Raw genomic sequence first — 24,357 nt, forward strand, 5'->3', positions numbered from 1 at the left:
GTCTTACCTACTGAAAAAATACATCTATACTATTACCTATGCTTAGAAAGAATATGAAACCATTCATTGTAAACAAATACCTACTTAGAAATCCACTATTGCGATCTTCCGCGTTCGTTTTATGTAAATTGAGAAAACGCTCTCTCTTCCCGCTCGATTTGCGAGGCTTCGGCTAATCTTCCGCCAGTCGACTACAATTTAATCAAAGTAAACAACGACGGGCGCTGTAATTTATCTAGATTATTTCGTGGCGAGCGATAGTAATCGACTTTTTTCTCCATCCGTACACAGAATGCGCAGAATGGGAGCTCGTAATGTGTCTCGAATCCCAAGATACAAAGATGATTATTATCTACATAAAAGGCTAGACGTTATATGTATAAATAACAGTCTTATATTTTTGTTGCGGGATTTGGAGCAACTATTTGGTTTTATCGAAATAGTTTGCCATAAAAAGCATTCGCAACAGTTGACCCATTCGTCTGTTTCAGGGACGCGAGTGAGTGCGTGATAAATGGCCAATGTATGTAATAAACGACCGCACTTATGGTTTTAGAATATGTTAAAAACCACCCCCGATTAAATAGTAATTGTTGTCGCATTGAATGAATAAATGTCGCTGCTTGAGGCTATATTGCTTTAAAAAAGTAAGATTATTCTCAGGCTTAATAAAATTAGAACTCAATAATATATTCGATAAATAGAATCTTCTGTTAGCACTAGCAATTTATATCAGCCATCACAGCTCTCCGCTGAGGAAGTGACCTACACAAATTTATGTCGCTTTGAGTATGTAAATAAAATCTCTCAAGATATCATGGCTTAAATTATTATGAATAACACGCGCTGTAGTCATTATTTATTTTATCGAAGTAGAACAGCCTATGTAATAACTAGGTACTCATCCGATTGTATCCTTGTATAGTAAGTAGAGTTTAGAAAGCTTTGGTATAATAAGTAATTCAAGTTTTTTGACTTATACATAGATATTTCCAGAGTAGATTGCATATCTATTACATTCTTACTTGTAACTTCTTATTAGAACTGTAATTATTTACCTTTTTGCCGTCTAATTCGTGTGTTCCTTGCGCTAATACTTTATCTACACTACCGGGGTCTCCGAATGTGATAAAGCCAAAACCCCTGTAACAATAGAAAAACACAGTTTAATTCAAGCAAATAAAATAATCATCGTTGAACATAGCAAATACACTAAACGTAGTACATTCAGCATCAATGGTAGCGGATGAAACAACGAGCCAAAAGTATCTGATAGCCCTGATAACTTTTCGAAACATAGATAAATTTCTTAAATTCACGTTCAAAAGTATATCTTGTTCGAACAGTATAAGTTGTTCGATATTAAAGAGTTTACTTTTTGTTAAACTGTTAGAGAATACTATGAAACATTATTTGATCCGCTACTTTAGATGCTGACTGTATCTTCTAGCGGCCTATCATACGAGAATAAAATCCGGACATGTGCGAGTCGAACTCGCCCACCGCGGGTCCTGTACTTTTTACTATTTGTTGTTATAGCGGCAACAGAAATTCATCATCTGTGGAAATTTCAACTGTCTAGCTATCACGGTTCATGAGACAGCCTGGTGACAGACGGACAGACAGACAGACGGACGGACAGCGGAGTCTTAGTAATAGGGTCCCGTTTTACTCTTTGGGTACGGAACCCTAAAGTTTTGCAGTCAATTTGAATCAACGGTATTAGAAAATATAATTACATTTGGTTTATTTTAAAATACGAAACAAAACAAAACAGAAATAAAACAGAAGCCACTCTGTTACTTATAATAATGATATAAATTTAATTGTAGGACGCAATAGGTTAAGTAATAACATTCAAATAAAATAACTGTTTGTAAACTCTTATAAACAAAAACAAAGAAAACACAAAATACGACTTTATATTCTTTAACGTGTAATATATGTGTTTAAATAATATCTTCCGAGTTTTACACATTATTTCTTCAGATAATCCTAACCACATCCACATACTTAAAATATACTCCCGACCAATAAATACGAGTTTTATAGAAATATTCACACTTATTTATTGCTTTTGAGCGTCTATTTGTCATGATTAGTTTTCCACCGATTGAAAATCTAAGGACACGTCTGTTAATAAATACATACTGCTAATAAATATAAATAACCTCAGTAGATGAGTTAAAGAAGCATTTTCCCAGCTCAACAAAATCTCTGTACAAAAATTTAACTTACGTAAAAGTACGTAACAGGTAGAGTACAAAATGAGAAATTTCTTCAGTGTGTACTGTCGTCGGAGAGGAGACGGACCGATAGGAGGTGTCTCTCTGATTGCGCCCCGCCCGACTGCTGGTTCACAGTAGTAATTTTAAAAACAGTTCTTGAACTAGTTGCATAAACATTTTAGGTTAATGAAACGTGGAGGCCAATTCGGTCTTACATACCTATATTAAAATGCAAGCAAGATGCACTGGCGAATGACAGCAAAATGACATCATTTTTGTATCGGAATTTAATTTAGAATTTGTCTTCTGTTCGAGTTCCGTTCAGTTAGAAAGAGAAACATAGTGTTTGCATGCGTAATACATATGAAAATCCCGCTGTTTTTAATTATATTGTTACGTATCTGTTGAGCACACACAGCTTTTTTGAGGCTAAATTGACCTTACCCTCTAAATGGCTGCGGAACTGGCCACGTAGCCAACGTTACAATCGTTAACGCTCCGTAGCGTAGCCCAGTCATCTCTCTCTATCATTCTTCTATATTAGTGCGACTGTGACAGTTGCGTTTCGTTCGCCATGAAGCGTGAATGACATTTACGTTGGCTACGCGGGCAGGACTTCACTCGACATGTCAACGCCAAGATATCGATATCAGATATGGCATTTAGGGGAGTGTTCCCAAAACGAAGTGATATAATAACGCACCAGCAGAACCGATATTTGAATCATTTTGGAATCATGTCAGTTAGCTGTCATTTGCGCATTCATTTTGCTTTGACTTGTCCGTACATATATTAGAGCGAGCGAGACGCCCTCGTGAATGACAGCTAACTGATAAGATTCCAATGTAATTCAAATATCGCTTTGATATCAGGAGCACGTTCGAATTGTCCTGTGTATCTTTGTAGGGTTAAAAGGAACTAAATTAAGTCGATCGCATTCGGAAAATTATTTTAGAGAAGTCTCAATTTCAAACACAAGTTTGTTTTGGCTCTCAATGACGTTTTTTCGAGAAATATTGAAGCGGCCTCAGCTGATAGTCATCTGTACTATCCTCAGCATAACAGTGAATACTGTTGATTGGCAGCATCTCATTGATATGCAGAAGGAACAATATGGGCGATAACAACAGCATCCACAGACATGGAGCCTGAGCATTATTCTTATTCTTATTCACAGAATTTATCGGGAAGCCCATAGGACGTAAACTGTAAAGAAGTACTTTGTGTCAAACCCAGTCAAATACTCGCCATATTCAAACTAACTGATTTTTTTTTCAGCCATTGTCTCGATCGTATGTGCCTAGGTAACCTATTATAAAAAATCTGTATGAATGCATCCTCGACTTCATGTATTTTCGCCACTGTTAAACCCTGCTGTTATTGTTAGGTATATTTATATATTATTACTTGCATGATAGATTATTTCTTTTGTTTGTATTAAGTGATAGATTACTTTCATTGGATTTGCAACACCTACTAACACTGTGTCTATTTATCGATTTATGCTACTTAAAGGTTGCCTGGAAGAGATCGCTTTTTAGCGAAAAGACCGCCTGTTATTTACCTCTACTTCTGATGCTCTTTTCTTTCTGTATTGTTTTTTTATTATTGAGGTATGCATTAAAGAGTATTTGTATTTTATTGTACTGTAAACCTATTTTACTGTGTGCATAATAAATTATTTTACATTTTCATTTTTCATTTAACGTTATTTAAAAAAAATGCTTGGAATTAATATGGCAAGGAAACTGTACTGGATTTGCTACTTTTACTGTGTAGACGGCGACACTAACGACGTTTGTATTTATTTTGTTCCAACATTCAAGTTTGTTTGCAAACTTTTATAAGTAATGAAATAAATTAAAATGATAACTTCTGCGTCTAGGACTGTATTTAGAAAGATATATTTATAAAAAATATTTAGTACCTACACCATTTCAGTTGTTTTCGCATTTTTCGCTAAAAATACATATACAGGGTGATTCAGGAGACGTGAGCAGGATCAAGCTTGAGCATTCAGTAAGTTATAAGCAACTGTTTCGTACCAGTATTTGTGAGATTAACGTTCTTTTATTTTTTACTGTTCAAAAAAAAAATGTTTTAATTTATTTACGCCATGCATGGTCACCCTCTTTGTTTTATCCATAACAAGTGACACATTGAATGTCATCGGAGTCTGGTTACTTTTGAAAAATCGTATCTCACTCAAGTGTGACATTTTGTTTTCTTCATAATCAAACTGCTGTCATAACGGTTAAAGAGGTTTTATCTTTCTTAATTAAGTGTAGGGTGTCCATGATTGTAGATTATCAAATTTGTCCTTCCCTAAAAGTTAAATAACAGAAATAAAGCGAGATTGTTTTACTTAAATATGATGATGAACGGTTCATTAACGTTTACTGATTGTGTAGGCTTAGTCCTGCTCACGTCTCATGAATCACCCTGTATAACATAGGCAAACATAAACCAATTTAAAACATATGAGGATTAATAATTGTAGGTTCCAAGCTGAAAATAATTAACATACACGACGTCTTAGACAATTTTAGTTTATAGCAAAGAGAATTTGAATTAGAGGTGTATTGTCAAAGAAAAAATTGTGGCGACGTAAATTTACTGCCATCTTTCGACACATAATTAAAACTTTTAGAACGATATTTGACTTAAAGAAAATCGTCTCCGGTGGTACGGGCATATTCTACATCGCCCAGAAGATCATAATATATGGTCAAGTTAGCCTTAAATATGCCGACACAAAAGCGAGGAAGTGGAAGACCACCTGCCACTTGGCTGACGACAGTCGAAAAAGACATGAAAGAAGTTAAGAGGCTGTCAATACCTAAAGCGCGCACACTGTCTATTTGTATCGGAGTAAATGAGATAGCACTGTCGCATGTTACTGGGCCTGGGCAAGGGAATAATAAGAAAAATATTTAAATAAAAAAAAGTGGATTATTAGTGTAATATTTTACTCAACCACGGTTTAGATATAAATGTTTTAAAATTGTGATTTTAATTGCAGACCCATAAGTCAAAACAATAAAGACATAAAACCGTTTAATTGTGATTTTAAGACCAATCTTTGCAATTATTTTCTATTGAGCCGATTTCGTTCAATCATGTTTCGAGTACAACCACGGTCTTTGAAATATAATTAATATGAACATATATTTTTCTTACTTGACTAAAACAAATAGTCTTTCTTAAAAAAACTGTTTAAGTAACATCAATTTCAAGGACATTGGGTGTTGACAGCCTCTTAATACAGACGCTGAAATAGCCAAAAATTATATATTATGGAGGAAAAGGACAAGAAAGGCCATTTACTTGGGAATGGCAAAAAGATCAAGGAGGAAGAAGAAGAAGAACGCTATTTGACTTGAATCCTTGTTTTTACTGATATGAGTTAAATTTGTTAAATATCAAAAAGTGGCACCATCTAATAGATCAAAGGCCAAAGGTCCAACATCGTTTCGACCTATGGCACCATAAGCTTTAGGTAGTGCCCGGTAAGATGGCGTCACTTTTTGATATTTAACGAATTTCACACATATCAGTGAAAGAATAATGATTAAAGTCAAATGGCGTTTTAATTATGTGTCGAAAGATGACAGTTAATTTACGTTGCCTCAAAGTTTTCTTTGACAGAACACCTCTGTTTCAAATTATCTTTGCTTCTAGGCATTGCATAAAGAATAAATGATTTTTTGAAACCATGATATCGTAATTTGTTAACAACCCTTGGAGTTGCAGGCTATCAGAAACCGTCAATTAAGTCATTAAAATTTGAAAAACAATTAAATTATCCCTTTTCCCCTTTTTGAACTAATCCCAATCTCCTTTTTAGTGTGTAACAATCAAAATCAGCTGTACAAAATTGGCACGCATGCATTTCATTATTAAATTGAACATGTTAACACAGCATATTTTTGAATAAGCGGCCAGCGGCTCGCAAGCGATAAATAATAAAAAGCCTTCTCCACTTTACGACTTGCAAAAATCACAATTTATAGAGCATTTTAATTTCACTTAGCCGATCCATATTTTACATGTGGCGGGCGCCCGACCGTGCCCGGACTCGAATTAATACTAAATTGAAATTGTAAAAATGGAAATACAATTTTCTTGTTGGACCTCGCCTACCTTCCGTTTATACGGAAGATGTGTTATCTTCTCGCCGAGTTAGTTTTAAACGGGAATAATTCAGGCGAGAAAGGGATGTGAACCACATTATATTGGGTTTTTAGTTTAGGGGCGACAATATCATAAAATTGTTACTCGCCTATATTAAATATAAAAGGTAAGTCGGTGTTTTAATGTTTTAGCAGGATTGATGATAAAATAAACCTCAATATACAGAGCAGTCAAATAAGTAAATTAACAAACATACAATGTTAATAGATTTTAAAATAATGGAAATATTGTCTAGGTAACAAAATAGTACGCATAATAGGCTTCTTGACTGATATTACGCGACGGCAATTTCACTTAATTGTATTTTAGCGGCTGAATTCCCTTTTTTGTACTTTACTAACAGTATTATATTTAAAGTGAGGCACGTATAATATGATTTAATAAAAGTGCCTTTTTTTCTCTTGTTCAAAAATAATATGCAATGGCGTCATAATATCGTATTTATCATAAATGTAATATTTTTCTACTCGCTTACATTTATTGTGCTGATTGATGATGGTTTGATTATTGTTTCATATTACATTTTTAAAATGACTTATACACGGTGCCCGCGAGAAAACGGCAAGATTTTAACAGTATATTCCGGATTGTATTTAGAGACAAAAATGTCATATAAACTTTTTTTTAATTCGCCTAGTTTCAGAGTTGATACCAATTTAAAAAAATCGTTTTTTTATTGTGTTTCAGTGCATAACGCCTTTTTGATGGCGATGTCGCCATTATGGGATCTAGTCTAGACGTCCTTATAGACATCAAAGTGACAAAGGAACAATTTGAATAGACTAGTTTTTACTAAAAAAATGTTCCAGTACATATTATTCCATAAAATTTCCAAGTACATGTTTTTTTTTTAATTGGCGGAACTGACTTAAAATTTTATAACATTTTTTCCTTCTTATGACCTCAGCGCTTCTCTTTCCTCGCAGGCACCTTATATAACAAATACATATTTTTAGTTTTTTGTGACAAACTTCATTCACTTAGGCTTTTTACTTATGGTTTATTTATTCCATTAAGTTATATAAATTTGCAATCTAAAAAGTTATCCAAAATTGAGTTACGACCCTTTTTCTAAAATGCTCGCATCACAGTCGTATACACCCTCGAAACCGTATTAAATCAGGCAGGTCTTTATAAGATTCATGACTTAATACACTCGGCACTCATATTCGTATACAAAAACATGTAGAGAAGGGCGCTCGTGTTGGGAAATTGAAAATAACGAGAACCTCCGTTCGCACCGCGCATCATGCCGCCTATATGCACCGCGACCAACAAACGGTGACCCATCGCCGGCCTTTCGATCTACCTTATCTCCTCTGATCTTCTCATCGATATGAGACGCGTCGAGGCTCACGGGTATATGGTAACTCTACGGTAGCTACGAGTGGAGAGGCCCTTTACCGAATAGAGTTACGTCCTACTTATCTTTAAGGAGACGATGCCTTATTTTCATTCACTTTCTATAGAAACAACTCAATTCACTTGAATATATCATTAAATCTAGTGAGGATTTTGTGAACCTATTACTTTGTTTTGAACTTGTTTTTTTTTTTAATTCGATTATACATATCTAAATTAGCATTACTATTAAGTGGATCACTAGTGTCAGTTCAGTGGGAGCTGTGTTGTGGTTTCCTGTCCCTCTTCGGTTATGCACAATGGAGCTTAAACGGCTCAGTCGGTAGCAAGCGTAACCGCGCCCTTAATTTATGGATGGCGAGATTTTGATACTGCAGCTCCACTAGTTATCTTGTTGTAACTAAACGAGTCCGGTTGTGGCTACCCGTGCCTGTTGACGTACTTGTAAATATACCTACATTCCTCTTTTTGTATTTGTTTAGTATTTGTTTACAACGTGATTTCAATGTTTGCATTTGGTTTTTATAAGTTTATAGTAGCAAATTCATCACTAAAAAAAAAATTTAAAAATACACTTATAGATTTTACGTGCCAGCTTTATGTGGCGTAATTATATACAGAGCAATATTTACTAACCATTGAATCATTTTCCGGCATTGTTAAATACAATTATTCGACAAATGTTCATTAATATGCTCAACCCGCAGTAGAGTTATTTCAAATGAGTCTATTGTTTTCCGCGGCATTAGGTTAGGGCCGAACTATCGAAATGAGTCTGATAATCCAGTCAGCTATTGTGTTTGGACAAAACTCCAAGAAAATAAATATAGGACGAGGTTGAGGCAAAAGCCCAAACCGCAACGTCAGGAACAAATAGCGGTAACTCCCGTATTCATGGCTCTCGGCTGCAGCTTCAGAGGGAGCCGATAGCAATTACCGGCGGAATTAATATCACGCCCCAAATGTTGCTCGCACATTTATACGTATCGAGTGCAATATTGTCTCCTTTATTAGTTGCCGGGACAAATGCCGCCGCTGTCGTAATTCCACCCTTATTTCGGTCTTCGATTGCCGCCTTTCTTATTTAATCTTGACGATAATTAATACTTCTTACGACCTCTCCCGTTACAGTTCTGGAGTTGACGTGGTCACCTTTTCAATTTGTATTAGTTAGATGTAATTAACTCGCTATTGGATTACGCAGTTGAACGGAATATGATTTAATGCCGGTACAATTCGGGCAAACGGCGTGGCGCGTAAATGCTAGCAGTTTTCAAATGCATTCACCATTGTGGACGATACTGTGCAAGTATTACCCACATAATCCGGAGCGAAATTAAGTAAGTAATCCAATAATTAATCTAAATGGACCGTACAGCCGAATGGTTCAAAACAATCAGCCCTGCCGCAAAATACGTGCATTAAATGAAGCGAATCGCCGCCTCCGGGGATCCCTGATAAATTAAATTGATTAGAATCCGTTCGATGCCGGCCGGTGGTGTAGCTGTGTAAAAATAAGGCCCACTGAAAAACAGCCCATGATTCATGATCGGCCCTCTTGCACCATTATGTTCTGAACTTCTTATTTTCAGTATTAGGCTATTTTGTATTTTATAAAGGTTGCTCACTTCAAGCGTTGTTTAAGAGTGTTTATATTAATAATAATAATGATTTTAAATGAAAACAGATTATTTATAAAATATAAATACTTTGAAATATTAACATTCCTGCCTTATTTCAGAAATTGACAGCTTGAGTAGCATAGGAGTTTTTCAAAGTAATATTTATTTATTTATTTAATCTTTATTGCACAATTCATGAAGGTACAAATGGCGGGTAATCGTTTTTAAACTACATAAAATTTACAATTACGAATTTTTTTTCTGTATTTGTTACTATGAATAATGACCGATCTGTACCTGTACACAATGCCCAAAGTGTTCCCAAAATTTCATACAATTTTTTTGGCCGTGTTGTTACGGTCATATAAGATTGTAGGTATTGCAAACCGTAACCAAACGAACCAAAAATTTTGGGGACACTATTCACACTAAATTTCTTAGTAAAAATAGAAAAAAACTCGTGATTATTGTATAAAAAATATACAAAAAAATTGGTACAACTTTAGAAATGCCCATTGCATGTCACATCTGAACTAAGTACCTATCTAATATAAGTAAAATTAGAAGACTGGTTTTATCGCGTATACTTAGGTACACAAAATACTCTAAATACAATAAACATTATTTTCTAACTCCACAGCAATTACTCTCGCCCTTCAAACTCGCTCCAAATCTGCCTATCGCCTACTACCTACCTAAGTATACCTGTCACGTACTCGCAAACATTTTAAGTATAGCACCAAAGTGTTCAATAAAGAGGAGCTTTTCACAAATTCCGTTCACGTAAGCTTTAACTGGCGATTAAAATTTAAGCTCGAATTTAGACGGCCTAATCTCAGCGCTGCACCGTTTCACTGCATTTTCGTATAATTTTATATAATGAACTCGTCAGCTATCTATCTAGGTTGGCCAAGATGGGAAGGGAGTGCAGCTTGTCGTCATGTCGCTGCGACTGGGCTTATCTGTTGCGACACACGCCCTGTATCTATGTTTATTAGCAGCCTACTACCCTAGTATGAGTACAGAACCCTCGCGTCTTATGCTTGTGTAGTTAACAAGTTTGGCTTCGCAGCTATTGCATTGTGCTTCAGGCTGGTGTTTGATAAACTACGACCTTTGTCATCGTAGACGACGGATGATATATTATGTGACGTCATATAACTGCCGTAACTTGTCTGGTAGGTATGTGTTACTGTGATTGTGATGCACTTAAACTTGTGCCGTTGATTGCGGGTTTTGCGAACTATATAAGTACCTACACATTAAGCACTTGAATCACTTATAAAAATACCTACGATTCTAATTTCCATAATAAAGAAGCTGGTATAGTTTGTGCCATGATGACGCGCAGATTTGTCAAATCTAACCTTTAATAACGTAACATTACGAGTCAAGGGACGCGTCTCCGTGAATGACTGTAAATAACTGTAACAGGTTTTTAGGTAACGAACTTCTAATGTCATGTTTCTTAAAAAAAATACCTTTTTTTTTGTTTTCGACATAGTTTGATTACAGGTCGCGCTTCGATCGTGAAGCTAAAATAATATAACTAAATTTATAGGTACGGTTAATTCCAACGACCTCAAAATATTCATCTTGTCACAAAGTTCTTGTAAGTTAAAAGTACTAGTGCTCGACGCTGCACTAGTCACCGACATGGGCACTTTATTTCATGGAAATAAAGGTTAAATTTGAACAACGAAGATTTTTCTGTATTCGAACTTAATCCTTGTCACTTTGACATAAAGTGCCCATGTCGAGTACTAGTGCAGCGTGGAGCACTAGTACTTCTACCTTAATCAGAAATTTAATAAAATAGAACGCGCACACCTCATGACCTGGTAAATGATACAAACAATGGTCAAGAAACGATGAAGCTGCATTAAAAACGGCGTAATACAAACGTATATACCAGTTCATGTAGCTCATCAAATAATTCATCCCTATTTATTTGTTTGCAGTCTGCATCGAGCATTGTTTGTCGATTGTGTACAAGGATACCGCGATAGAGGCCATGTGTATACTTAGTTAATAATTACATTAGCCCGTCCATATTCCAGTTTATTGATTATGTATACAGTATTTGCGTGTACAACCATCGCTTAGTGAAGTATGGCAGGAGCTGAAGAGTGGCAACATTGAGTGTTAGATCAAGACACTTGATTGATTAACAGCTTGTAGACACAGTAATGTCGCAACTATCAAACACAAAGTCCAACAAGCATATTGTAGCTTTATTTCATTTAGGTTTCTAAATTCTGAAATACGACACAATGGTTGGCATTTTATGTACATAAAAGTGACACCCTACTTAGTTTGATGTAAAAAGCTTTAATTTAAATGTGTCAAAGATGTGGGTCAGAGTATTCAATACTCTTGCCATCAACGTGAAGACGAATGTCTTTCTCGCCTTTCTCTGCAATTTTAGTAGAACACTGATTTAGATTTAGATTTATTTGTTTCATGATATAGAAAACTAATTTATTGACAAGTAAATAAAAAAATATATATAAGTAATACAATTAACTAAACTAAAACTACTATATAAAACTAAAAATCTAAATCTAAAAGGGGCCCCCGTGGCAAGGTACCGAGGATGCTGGCAGCATTTCCTCGCTGGATCGCTATGCTCAAGCGTTGGGCGAGGAAGCTGACAGCTCTCTTATCCCCGGTCCCATCCACCAGCCGTTATATTAAATTATTTCATGATATTAAATTACAATATAAATTATTTTTAAAGTAATCTAAATAAATTCATATTATGATCGTCAACTAACCTCGACTGACTTGAATGTCTTGTCTTGAACATTGAATTAAGGTCACACTGGGATTAATAGTATTAGAATATGTAGAGTTTGTTAAAAGATTTAGGGTCTATTTCACAAATGTCCAAGTAAAGTACTGAATAAGCTTCTTGCCACTTACCTATAAGATCAAGTGCGGGTAGTTCGCAAAACCCGCGCAGCAAGATGTTGATACAATTCCTCGCCAGTCTGCCTATGACCACGAACGTAACGACACGTTCGAAACGTCAGGCCATATAATAAACGTAAGTTTACGCGATTAAGTCCCGTATTCGTTTTAAAACTATATGAATGAAAATCGTGTTGGCTTTAATGAATATTATCATCGTTGGCGTTTCACAAAATAATAAGCTTACCTAGTAGATAAATACCTTAACTCATGGTAGTTTTATCTGGCAGTTAATTTAATTTGTAATTAACTATCCAATACTTGAATATAGTGAAACAGGCCCTTAGTGTTTATGACTATCCAGATATATAACATCTTTGCCAAATATTTTATTTGCATCAGTTTTATAACATATACAATAACCCTTGCTACTTATTTGGGTATATTGATACAATCTTACTATCCATTTTATTGACAAATCATTTAGATATATGGTATATATATAGATCTCAATTATTAAAATATGTTTGTCGATAAAATTGCTGAACGTATGAGTAAGGATGTAATTTCACTGGTTCTTTCGTCTAAATGACTCACTGACGTGAGTCAGCCTGACGTAGCGTGACCGCTAGGACGGTGCGGTACCGAACCCAGGCTCTCGATGCTTCGTTTTCTATGACGGGTGATCGGTGCCAAAGGGATGCTTTCCATAGAAAACTGAAGTGTCGGACGCCCCGTCCCGGACCCGGACATTTATAGCGTGAATCATTCTCAATGCAGTCATTGAATCAAAATACATATTAAGTTGCCATACAACTAATATTGTTTTCATACTGTGAACTAAAACCCGTTAGTAAAAGCTTTCAAGGTTTCTTTTAAGGACTTTGCATTTCTGTACTTTGTGAAATAATGTTTAAATAAAAAAACGTTTATTTTTTTTATTTTACAAATGTGCACAGATAATAGCTGGTAGAATTGACTTTGGAATAATGATTTTAAATGATAAATATTTAATGAAGATCATTTGGATTTGATTTGGTTTGATTTTATTTGACTAATATTTTCTTCGGGTTAGTGTGGTGAAAAGTTTTGTGTTTCACTTGGGGCAAAATTTGTTTAACTCTCGTAACTTGAAACCCTCGCAACGCTCAAGATTCCATTTTTCGACATTTTGGATCTTTATTTAGCTCGAGTAGCAATATTAGCACGAGCGGTTAAACAACAACTTTTCCACTTGTAAAACAAATAACTATTTATCGTCAGTACTAGTAATTGTACCTGCAGGCCTAGCCAAGGTGGCAATCGCTATTGCTTCGAACAACGAAACGCTTTGTGTCTCTCTATCAGTCTTCCATATAAGTGCGACAGTGACAGTTGCGTTTCGTTTTTACAGACCTTAACTGTAACACCTGTGTTCCACAAATAAAATTTACTTTACTTGCTCATCAAAATGGCGAGAGCATATTCGACTATGTTTAGTCGGTTTCCATATTGCATCGTTCCTATTTAATCTAATTTTTTCCGTCCATCTCGCAGACAGAAGCGGATCAGTCGGAAATCTAAAACGAATATCACACAAAATAAAAATATGAATTTAAACTGTAATTTTATAAAAGACAAAACATAATTTGAAATAAAAGAATGAAAAACTAAAAAAGAATATTTTCTATAGTCATACAAGGAACTTAAAGTAAGCATATTAATTTTATCAATGTAATCGTCATGCCTCATTTGGAGGAAAAAAGATTCATATCACCTGGCAACATTTATAAGTAATGGCGGCTGACGAAAATTTGGATTTTTGTATTTACAATTACGTAAAAATATCACATTAAACTGGATACTTACGCATGAAATGTTATATCAGGCGGTTTGTTTTTATTCACTGATGTGTTGTGACACCAATTCACCGCACAAACAACCATCTTTCTTGTATTTTTTAATTTATAACCGGGAGGTGTACACAAACCAACTCGACCTTGAGTACTGCGAGGGCCGTTCGGATACGATGACACGAGGGCGACATAATGTCGTACTCGAAATGGCTTCACTAGGGATGTACAGACTAGGCATCTAGGTTAGTTATAAATCTATGTTCTTATCATTATCGATATTTTTTTTAGAATAAGGATTTAAACAAAAATTTAAAAAAAGTTTAATTCACAATAAATAAAGCTACATAAAAAAATATCAGAGTAAAAAAAAATATATATAAATAACGTAACTTTGCCACCCCTCACAAATTCGGCCTAATATTTTTTTATTATGAAAAAATATACTAAAACTTAGTTACTTACTAAACGCCAGAGACACAAGTTACAGTGTAATGATTTAATGTAGTTAAGGGTAGCGAGTAGAGGGTAGATGTAAACTGTAAGCGCAGTAAGCGAAGATCTCCATTACATTTTTGCCTAGGCAGTCTTAGAAAATCTCTTTTTAATTTTTAAGATACGAGACTTTCATGCATGCCAAATACCGAATTATCATGCAAGCCTTTTGTCCGGCAGGGGGAATGATTCAGTTTTACAAGATTACTGAACGAGAAATTATTGCGGATATAAATATAATTTATTAACCAAAGATAACCGAGTTTAAAAAAAACACGTGTCTATGAAAAATTTTCATGTGTGGTTTGCTTATTGACTTGTTTTGCGTTAAGCGACTAAATAGTGGGTAACAGTCAAATTCATAAATATGTATACATCACCTTACTCCATTACAATAAGGGGAAAAAATTACACATATTTATGATCTCGACTGTACATTAATGGCACTAGTGTTAAGTGCATTAACTCCGTATTAACTGTAATTTTAAAGCGTTCAGAATTTTAAAGAACTTTAAAAAACGCTGAAATCACTTTTCCTATTTTCGGACAATGTGTCTTTCTACAAAGTTTCAATTCCCATACATTATTTACGTTTATCTTAGAGTATTTCCCCAGATAAAGTACCGTGTCGTATTTCTTATTCAACTCCCTCGTATATAATGGGTGCAATGAAAACACTGTTAATTCTGCACCACAAAATAAACATGTCCTGTATTAACAGGATATTTTAATTAATTGAAATACTATCAGTGGATTAAATAAATATTGATGTTTTGTTGCTTAATTATTTTATGACGTACATTTGGTAACAAATAATTTTGAATATGTGATATTGCAATTGAAATAATATATTATATTTGATGCTCGGGCGCATCAGAGATCGCTGTGGGGTTGTCAACAATTTAAATTAGCTCATTGTGGTTTTATAATAAAATTAAACTTTAATTTTAGATTGTCCCGCAAAATGGGAACGAAAATATTGCCGTAATTAATGTGAATGTTTTAACAAATGGCATTCATAGTTATAAATTTCCACTAAACCCCTACTTCAGCTTCGAATGTTTAGTTTTCAGACACTCAAAATCCAGTAGGCAATGTAATTAATTCGTGGTGGGTAGCAGAGGGCTCCCATCCTGGATTAATGGATGGGAATTACAAGCGCACACACAGAACATTATTCTTTACGTTTGAACTTGATTGCTTTCCCGTGTATGTAAGCTGTCATTAAAACTGCTGAACCATATTCACTGAAGAAATTTCTGATGCCATTTCTTTAAGGTTGGAATGGCACCTGTTAGGAGCCTACTTCTGGAGTGGTGGAAATTTATCCGCGACCAAGCTTTGTTTTATATTGTTATGTAGATATATATATGCTCCCCCGTTTTCGGCCACGGCGACTGCTTCAACTCCTTTTTTGGCGTTCATGTGCTCTCGTGTGGCTGACGTAGCCGATCTTGTTGGCAAAGACCCGTGCGCACAACGGGCACGAGAGGACACCATCAATATAATTATAGCTGATCACCGCTGGTCGTCGGGCTTTCAGCTCATCCCTCTTGTCGTCCAGATCTGTTTGACGACGGGATTCAAAAATATCCGTATGTTTCTTAATCAAAGATCTCCACACAGGGCGGTTGGCGGCCTGCTTTTCCCACTGTAGCGGCTCAATGTCGTAGTTCTTCATATGGCGTTTAAGCACGTCCTTGTACCTGAGGAGTTGTCCGCCTATGTAGATATATCACTTTTATAAAGTAAAATGTTGAAAAAAAAATCCGGGCCTGAGTTGTTGAGCAGTCTTATATAGGTACGTTAAGTTTTTTTGTGTCCCATGATGTGGTTTAAAAATATCGCAGATGCATAATAGCTATTTTCCAATTCAACATTTAACCCTTTATAAGGCATCAGCGTGTCAGGATATCGGGTGGTAAATATACGTATTTAGTTTTAAATAGTGTATCACAAAACAATTGCTAACAGAATATAAATAAATTCGAATTAAACTCCGATTATTATATTACATTACAACCTTACTGCCTTGCCTGTTGCATGCCATTTATGTAATATACCTAACACACAATTAACGCGTTTTAATAAACTGGAGAGGGAAAGCGAGCCAGACACCTTCGTGGCACCGACTAGTGTTGAGTTGCTCACTCGTGAGGCACCTCATTTGTACCACTCATTTAGTTAAATTGTCGCAGAACTTCACACCGCATAAATGTCATACATCACTCCTCAATTAATTTTACTCATTTACTCGCGCGCATCACACACAGCTCTTACCACTCAAACACTTCAAATTTGAAAAAAAACTCTCAGCCTTTCAAACTCACTCGCGTTCCTCACAACTCGCAAGAGAGTCGCGAGGCGCTCGGTGCTCACCGACATTCAAATGAAGAAATGAGTCATTGACGTCATCGCATTCATCGCTCACACTATCAACTGCCCAACTACAAACCTTATTGCAAGGACAAAAGGTCCACCGAGAAATGCGTTGTGTTTGTACCATTCACTCGCCTCACTGTGACATCCCCTCAAAAATCCTTTCAAAATGAAACAATGAATTAGATTTACCGAAAGAGGGAGTGAGACAGACACGCGCCGTGCTTCAATAACACCTCATCGAAAATACGTTAAAAATGAAACACGAAAGAAAACAAGCGTAAGCGTCCGCAAGCTTACATACATATTATGCCATTTTGATCCTAGCATTGCTAAGTTACTTGTCAAAAGCGAAAAATCTAAGTCATCAAAGAACCTACCGAAGAAAGTTTTTTCTCTTTGTCGCACTTGTAATTTCATACGTAAGTGCGACAGCAAAGCAAAACTTCGTGGTTCGCGGTAGGCCTCCATATTTGTTAGCTATTATTGTACTAACGCGCATACCAGTATAACCTGACCTCAAGGTTCATATTGCTGGTGTCATGTATAATCTGAATCAATTAGACTGGACAGTGAAATGGTTACTTGATAAGCGATTGAAATGCCAACCAAGTCTCACTGGGCATTTACGAAGCTAGCTTAGAAACAGTTATCGTTTAAGAGACCAAAATATTATTTAAATTATTGAAATATAATATAGTGGCGTACACAAAATATGATATTTTACATTAGTTTATTAATAAAAAAGTAAATATAATTTGTATAGGTGAAATAAACATGTACATTTTAACGATTTGAATTTGTAATACTTTTTGTTAACGTGCTTCGTATAGTATTTCGATCATTTATGATTTTGACATATTTATAGTACGAGAAACTCGAAAAAGTTGTTCGTAATCTTTAGTTGTGTTTTATAAATAGTGATCAGTGACCATTCTTATAATTATACCAAAATAACAATATATTAACATTGTATTCGCGATAAAATATACCTGTGGGTCTTTCTTTGTGTCTTTTGCATACAAAAATCAAGTGTATATTACACGCCGGTGGCATTACCGCGCGAACGTTATTGAGGCTTTCGTTTGTTATCATATTACAATGCTATTATTACTGATAAATTATGAGGTGGTAAGTTAGTAATTTCTATATAATAATAATGGTACAAAAAATATTGGATTTGTTCTCCTTAGTTTGTTAATTGTTTGTTTGGTAGTTTATGGTTAGTATTTATTTCAATATATGAATGTTAAACTTAAAATTATATCAAGTAGCAAGGATTGATACTGAACAATCTAACAATAAAAATAATAAACAGCTAAATTAGAACAAGTTTCATAAAAGCATCAAATTAAGTTGCAATAGGATGTATGTACTTTAACTCCTTAGTTTGATTCTTAAATGTATGTCTTCTGTTGTTAAAGTTCTGTTTTAAACCTCCAGAATTGCACTCCAAGTAAATATTTAAAAGGAAGTTTAGCAATGCCTAAATATGTATTTACATTAAATATGGTTTGCTGCCGTTGGAGTTGATGGAATAGTCGATGCTGCAAAAGTGCTAGTACCTCTCCTCATTTGAAGTAAGACATTGTAACACCTCATTTTAGAGAATGAGGTACTCATACAAACTCATTTTAAATTGATGTCCTACCCATCACTAGCACCGACCCGCTCTTCGAGAGAGAAGGTCGAAACCTCAGGCGGGTTAACGTGAAGCCTGCGACGTTTCTCCGAAATACATTAGCAATAGTTACCCATTAGGACAGCATTATTTGACCGGCAGAGGTGGCGTGCTTGAGGGTCGTTTTGCTTCAACGAAATTTACACCAGTAGATATCCAACCTACCAGACAGATATTAAAACGTCTGCAGCTTTTGTGCAGGAAACTAACTGGAACCGTTTAAAACGAGAGTCTTAGCGTTGGCGGGAAAGATAAAAGTTTATGACTTATACATAAAACGATTTTCAAATCATATTTATGAGTGTCGTCCGAACATCTGCAATAGCTAGTTCGCGAGGAAATTGAAACCGTAGAGTGCATAACGCTTTCACGAACAATTTAAGTTGGTATTGTGCTCAGGACGCCGCGGACGATGCGCTTTTTGCGATGGTCAGCGGTTCCGGCCAACTTTATTGTTGTGTTTTGTGTGTACCACCCTCTGATATCTTTTGTTGGAATGTTTGTGCAATTTACCTTCTACCTGATAAGCTCAAAGTTTTACGAGATTAACAAATAGGATTCTTTTATAAAGTAACATTGTATGCACAAGTTTTCATAATAAGGAGTTTAAGTAGAAAGAACTTATTAGTTAACAATTGTTACTATAAATTGAATGATTTCTTGGAAGATAACAATGATTATGAATGTTAATAATAATAATTCAGCCTATATACGTCCCACTGCTGGGCACAGGCCTCCTCTCATGTGCAAGAGGGCTCGGGCTATAGTCCCCACGCTAGCCCAATGCGGATTGGGGACTTCACATAGACCTTTGAATTTCTTCGCAGATGTGTGCAGGTTTCCTCACGATGTTTTCCTTCACCGAAAAGCTAGTGCTAAATATCAAATGACTTTTGGTACGTAAGTTCCGAAAAACTCATTGGTACGAGTCAGGATTTGAACCCGCAACCTCCGGATTGAAAGTCGGACGTCATATCCATTCGGCTACCACCGTTTATGAATGAATCATGAATGTTATTAGTCTTAATTATTACTCATTTTATTTATTTAAGTAATTTTTTTAACCAATATTATTAAACATTGTGACATAACATTATTTAATCTTGACATAACTAGTAAAATTAATATTGCACACCCTGCAATTTAATTGGAGATTAATTGTAAATAATAAATATATCTTAGGCATTCAGCAATCTGTCGCAAAAAAATTAAAATTACAATTACCTAACCATTATTATACGATTCAATTTTAAAGATCTAATTTTTATATTTTTTATATTAATATTAATACCTAGCATAATTTAGATTTAAGACTATTGCTGTGGCCTATCAGGGTCCATGTGAAACTTACTATTATATGTAACACCTAATGTAACAACCATGGATGCAATAAATGGATGAATTATGAATTAATTATTTATGCATTCAGAATAAAATCCACAATGCCAAAAATATATTCATTATATCTGTAAGAATGAAATATTAGTATTGAAAACCCATTGCAAATATTGTGCTCATGTAACAGCTTAGAGATTAGACGTTATTAATATGCTGACTCATGATTAATGAATGAACCGAAATAATAACTAAAGCAGTGCAAAGATAATAAACCAAGACCAGTTCAATATAGTTTTGGTCTTAAAATATCAAAACTATTCTACACCAAATTTCTAGTCGTAAATACAAGTAATGCTTTTAGTTAACTGATAAAATAACTGAGGTCAATACGGGTAAATAAGTGTGGTTGCCATTCACATTGTGGCCTATTTATGTATACATTGGTTAGTGTTTATCGCAAGTTCAGGCATTTGCCACTTAACACAAGTAACAAATATATGAACTTGCAACAAATACTAATCGATGGGTAAACAAGACACAATGACACCCCTCCACATAATCACACCCCAGACACAATGTGAAACCCAACCATACTTACTCGTATGCCACACTTATCCGCATTTACCTTATTTTATTTTACACGTAAAATTATTCGCTTATAACTCTTACGCTCCAGGGAGTAGCAACTAGCAGGCTAGTTTATAGATTCGTTCATCATTTAACTTTAAAAACGAAGTTTGGTTTACGTTCGGCGTAGTAGAAGGCATAATCCTCGCAGCATCGCACTGCGCAGTCACGCTCCGCAAGTCAAAGTCTTCTATTGCAACTAAAACGTTCCTTAAAATGCATTAATCATAGTATTCCGCGCCAATCTTGCAAAAGAGTTTCAACTCTATCTCTATCTTTATAAAGTTCGAAATCCCTATTTTACATTTTGCGTGAACTTGAAGATACCGCACGCTATATCATACTTCGGCTTCGTTCCTGCCGGATATGTTTTGCATTTTCTTTGAGGGTGTTTCTTAAGTCACTCATGGAAAAGTACGTATTATTTAATTCTTTACGAAGTCTTTTGATTCAAAAGACCGTGTATGAATATAATAGGAAGCCGTCCAAATAAACATACGTATTTAGGATACACTACACAAAAGGGTTAAACAGATTTAAGTTTACGTGAAAGATATTTGTTATCTTACTAAAATATGACCTTATAGTACTTAAATGTTTACGAATATTGCACTTGTAATAAATTAAGAAGCATCATTCAAGCCATGATAAACTCATCTTCATTATCAATATCAGATTGATAAAATATTAGATATTTGTAGCTATTGCATCTTCTCGTATTAAAATACACTGCATGTAATTTCAAATAAAATTCGTGAGTTATTATAAATAAATAAATATTTGAGGACAATCTAAGACACATCCACCAAACCCCAACCTAAGGCTTCTACATAATAAAATAGGTCGGGAGCAAAGTTTTTGCGCATTTTATAAAATAACATACTTTACATTTAGTTATAATATATACAGCTTGATTTCGGGGTCGTTGAGCAAGAGAACAAGACATCATAAAGAAATCAAACATGAGCCTGAATATGTTGCTAATTATTGATTATCACTAATAATGATGATTATTTATCAGACAACAAGTAGAAAATATATTTTTGCATACGATTTGGTCACCCTACTCAACGACGCAAAAAGACGCAACGCATTGAAGCCATGTGACGTCTCGTCGCTTACCATACAGCGTATGTCAAAAGTCATAACCATGATTACTTAGTATAAGATTAATTTTACTTGAAACATAAAACTAACTATCTTTTAATAGTGGTTCTGGATCACGACCCAGAAATCATCTTGTATATATATGCCATTTTGTTCGATAACTTGTTGCAATTTTGTAGGTAGTGACATTATCCCATTCCTATAGATATTTTGGGACTTCTACTCAAAAAACTCCGACAAGTAAGTAGATATGATAGTCGTTTAGTGATCTTAATACTAATCAAAGAATTTAGGGTCGGCAACGCGCATGTAACTCCTCTGGAGTTGCAGGCGTACATAGGCTACGGAGACTGCTTACCATCAGGCGGGCCGTATGCTTGTTTGCCACCGACGTAGTATAAAAAAAAAAGAATTCCGAAGAGACCGACACAGGTGGAAAGCTGAAAGTGCAAGATCAGGGCTATATGGTTGATGCTTTAACATTTCCTAACCAAGCTCTCTAATTTTTTTCTATGTGGCTAAAAATGCGTGTGGACTAGCGTTATTAATACCTCCACGATTCATTAGGTTTATTTCAGTGAGCTCGTAGGGCACCCAAATATCGAGCCTTTTTTGTATGCCCATTTTTTTTTCAAATAGGTCGAAATTGTTTACGCACTGCAATACTGCCGACTGCATAAGGCACTGTAGCAAATGTCAAAATCGATGTTGCTGCCCGGATTTTCGACAATCGCGGCAGTGATGTCGCGAGGCAATCCTGCAGCAGCAATGCTGAGGCAGTCTGAATCCGTACGTCACTTTTACAGTCCGTTCTTGTTTTCCTAGAAACCTGTTTAGAGTTAAGGCACAGTGTCATATTGTTATAAATTAAAATCATGTCCCTTTTTATGATAATCACTCGTTTAAGATCGGTGCTGGCGTTTACTACTCCCTAGCTAGTGAGACTTTTCGTTTCATCAGAAGCTTAATTATAATTAACAATTCTCAACAAGATCACCTTCTCAGCATGTACCTATATAATCATACTAATATTAACTGAAAAGGGCCATCGACGTAAATGAAACGGTCCTTTAATTTTCCCAAAATTACCCACGCGCGACCTCTGCTTTAATTCAACAAGGAGAAGAGAAGAGGCAGCAATCAAAAGAACTAACGGCGGTTCAAACGAGGCATTTCCATACGCGAGGGGGGCTTCGCAAAGTGCAAACGACACGATATTAGTTCGCAACTGATTACATTCCTCGCTGCCTTCGCTGCGAACGACTCACAATGAAGTAGCGACGAATAAACTTCATTACGCCGGGTTAGGCAATGGGAAATTATAAGGAAGAATTTTCGTTGAACGGCAGCGATGGCACGTACAACACATGTTCAACAGAATACTTCTGGTTTATGGCCTAGGGCACTTATATCGGACGCGACGCCTGCGTTCACAGTTGCAAAGAGTTTACATTTGTCTTCGCGGAAGTTAAACATCTGGAATGTTCTCCACGTCCTTGTCGATAGTTATCGATACAATTCAAAATTAACATCGATCGGTAGACCTGATGTAAAACGCAAGCCGCTTTGAGCGGCTCGGCAGTCGACCGGCAGTGGCAGGCCCTTGCTAAAAGTAAATAGTGGTCCGGCAGAGGGCTTTACCAGATAAGATCTAAATCAGTCTTTGTCTCGTGCTAAACGCTATCCTTTTGAGAGATTTTCCATCTTTGCAGCAGCTCTAGCGTATATTGTATTGGATGTCGAAATTGAAGGCTTCAGCGCATTTTCTGAACCACTGTGTTCGGAAAATGATTGTGTGAAACGATTTGGCATGCAGTTCTAATGTGATCAGAATTTTTGAAATCGTATATATCTTTCAATGTTTTGTAAATTTCACATAGTACAATATTACAATATATTACGCAGCTTTAAAATTATCATAAAATATATGCAATATATTTTCATTAAAAAATGTAGATACTGTAATCACAGTTTAAGTGAATTTGCGACGGGGGATTTCGGCAGTAGGTCAGTCAAACAGCAGAGTTCACGTTATGGTGATTTCACATGTTGTTCGGAATTAGGGTCTTTGTAGCGCATGTTAGGTACCGTCACAAATAAGTTTTAATTAATGGAGTGGCACTTAGAGACACGCGCGCCCCGGTCGCCTTCTATTACACGCATGTTCGCTCGTTGGCCCTTACACCAGACGATACATTTACTTTTATATTTATTTAATTAATTATCGTTCCGAAAGTTAGCAAATCGTTTGTATTATTTTACAAAATGCCGGGCTAGCAACAAGCATTGATCAATGAGGAAAATAACAAAGGCAATGCCAATTAAAGAAGTAGGATAAAATAGATTTATGTATAACTACCATCGTAAATCCAATACTTGCCTGCTCGCTCGTCTTATTCCGGTCTATAATTGAAACCTGTTATCTGCGAGAAGCACAAAAGCGTAAGAAAAACAATTTGCCGACATAACTAATAACAGGAAGTCACCTCGTTACTCACAAGTGAATGGTACGTCGACAATCTCGCGAGCGCGCCCTCCACTTCTCAACTTAATGAATGAGAATAATTTTGCCAAAATAC

The 24,357-nt window shown here is 35.6% G+C and overlaps 1 protein-coding gene across 5 annotated transcripts in view; it reads right to left on the reverse strand.

Annotated features, from left to right (window-relative positions):
• Nucleotides 1-24,357, reverse strand: part of LOC133521255 (RNA-binding protein Musashi homolog Rbp6) — a 669,256-nt gene that overhangs the window by 378,000 nt on the left and 266,899 nt on the right. For all 5 annotated transcript variants that reach the window (XM_061856115.1, XM_061856113.1, XM_061856114.1 and 2 more), the window contains exon 4: nt 1,059-1,143. In XM_061856115.1, the coding sequence (XP_061712099.1) occupies nt 1,059-1,143 (85 nt within the window). The remainder of the gene's footprint in view (nt 1-1,058; nt 1,144-24,357) is intronic.

The sequence above is a fragment of the Cydia pomonella genome, chromosome 9 (genome assembly GCF_033807575.1).
Source record: "Cydia pomonella isolate Wapato2018A chromosome 9, ilCydPomo1, whole genome shotgun sequence".
In the NCBI taxonomy this organism is placed as follows: Eukaryota; Metazoa; Arthropoda; class Insecta; order Lepidoptera; family Tortricidae; genus Cydia; species Cydia pomonella.